This window comes from Trypanosoma theileri (genome assembly GCF_002087225.1).
Source record: "Trypanosoma theileri isolate Edinburgh chromosome Unknown TM35_Tth_27_V1, whole genome shotgun sequence".
Taxonomy (NCBI): Eukaryota; Euglenozoa; class Kinetoplastea; order Trypanosomatida; family Trypanosomatidae; genus Trypanosoma; species Trypanosoma theileri.
This window is the reverse complement of record NW_021639869.1, coordinates 315,562-317,663: the sequence shown is the minus strand read 5'-3', so window position 1 is coordinate 317,663 and position 2,102 is coordinate 315,562. Positions and strand designations below refer to the sequence as shown.

General features: G+C 39.9%; 1 protein-coding gene across 1 annotated transcript; it reads right to left on the bottom strand.

Annotated features, from left to right (window-relative positions):
* Positions 1–1,168: 1,168 nt before the first annotated feature.
* Positions 1,169–2,059, bottom strand: TM35_000271930 (putative serine/threonine protein kinase, putative,protein kinase; the record flags this gene model as incomplete). The annotated part of the gene is made up of 1 exon (XM_029028086.1): positions 1,169–2,059. One exon carries the CDS (start codon positions 2,057–2,059, stop codon positions 1,169–1,171), a length of 891 nt encoding a protein of 296 aa, XP_028880669.1.
* Between the last annotated feature and the right edge of the window lie 43 nt (positions 2,060–2,102).

Here is a 2,102-nt window from a genome sequence, read left to right as displayed (position 1 = left end):
CATTTCCCTTTCTTCTTTAGATCCTCCCCCCACTATACACAATATGCTTCTCTGTCTGTCTGTTTGTTTGTTTGTTTATTCGTGTGTATGTGTATTATCCTCCATATGCTGTTAACACAGTCTTTTCTTCTATTTCTTCTCAATTCTCTCTCTTTCTTACTCCCTCTCTCTTGTTCTTTACACCACTTCTTTCAATATCTTGCAGGCTATGTACACATAATAGTAATAATAATAATAATAATAATAATAATAATAATAATAATAATAATAATAATAATAATAATAATAATAAGACACACTTATTGCTGTACAAACGAACGCTGGGTCATAGTGCTCAACTCGTTTGTTTGTTTTTTTCATACGTTTATTAATAAACGCAGAATAATATTCATCGTACTTGCTGTTAATGTCATCATTCCACCCTTTCCGGTAATACGAATAATTCCTTCTCTCTCTCTTTCTATATAAATATATATATATATTCTTCACTCTTCTTTTCTTTCAAATTGCTCATCTTTTTCTTTTTTTTTTTTTAAACTGCTTTCTTGAGATTCCTTTTTGCGCATATTATTTGTATTTATTTCTCTTATTTTCCCTCTCTTTCTTCGTGCTTCCTTCCCTGTATTTCATATCCATCGCATCGAATACATATATATATATATATATATATATATATTCATAAGTACCAGTTCATCCATTGAACTCACTCACGATGTTTCCCCTCTCTTCTTCTTCTCTTTCTTTCTCTTTACTGAGATTGATGTTTGGTTTTTCTTCTGCTTACATGGACTCTCCATAAGCAAAGGCTCACCAACACCAACAACACACAGAAATGAGAGAAAGAAAGTCCAAAATAATAAAAGGAGATGAATAGAAAAACAAAACACATTCACACATTCACACGGAAGGCACTCAACATCCGTAACGATACCTCATATTCCTTAAGGAATGACTGTCTCTCTCTCTCTCTCTCTGGTCCATCAATAGTAATAATAATAATAAGAGTCTACAACCATTTACGGTTCTGTGTGGAGACGAAGAGAAGATAAAAATAAAAGGCAATAAATAAATAAATAATAAAAAGAAAAAAAGCAATAGGGCCAATAATAATAATAATAATAATAATAATAATAATAATAATAATTTAAAAAAATTCTCTTCACATCCCTTAGATCTGCTGAATAGCATCATCCATGAGTTCCTCTGAGACCTGCAGACGAGTGCCTGTATTCAACATGTTGGGATCCCAATCCACCACAAACCATGGGTGTTGAATGATATCCTTCACAGTGATTCGTTTGCTGGGATCGACTGTGAGCATCTTCGCAATGAGATCCCGCGCCTCTGGTGAGAAGTGCCGCGGCACACGATACTCCCCGCGTTCAATCTTTGCAAAGAGTCCATTTATATTCTCATCATCAAAGGGCAGATAACCGGCGAGCATGACAAATAAAATAACGCCGCAACTCCACACATCCGCCAACACGCCATCATATCCCCGTTCCTTCAGCACCTCCGGCGCCACGTAGTTTGGGGTGCCGCAGACCGTCTGCAGCATCGTTCCCTGCCCGCCGACATTCCCGCGGTGCAAATTGCTGAGGCCGAAGTCTGAGATCTTCAGCGTGTCGCTCTCATCCAACAGTAAATTCTCCGGCTTGAGATCGCGGTGGGCAATGCCCTGCATGTGGCAGTAATTCACACCCGCAATGAGTTGATGAAAGTAACGCCGGGCCGTTGGTTCATCAAAGCGCTTGGCGGCGGCAATGCGATCAAACAACTCGCCGCCCCGCACCAACTCCAACACGAGATAAATGTGATACGTCGTCTGCATCACCTCGCGGAGTTGAATGACATTTGGTTGACGCAACATTTTCATCACCGCGACCTCCCGGCGGAGTTGTTCCTGCATGTTCTCCCGCACCAGTTGGTCCTTGTCTACAATCTTGACAGCCCACTCTACACCCGTCTCCACATCGCGGCCAATCTTCACTTTGGAGAAGTTGCCAGACCCAATGGTGGGGCCAAGCTCATACCGCCCAACACGTCGTTTGGATCCCATTATTGGATTTACACAAATAAATAAAATGATATATATATATATA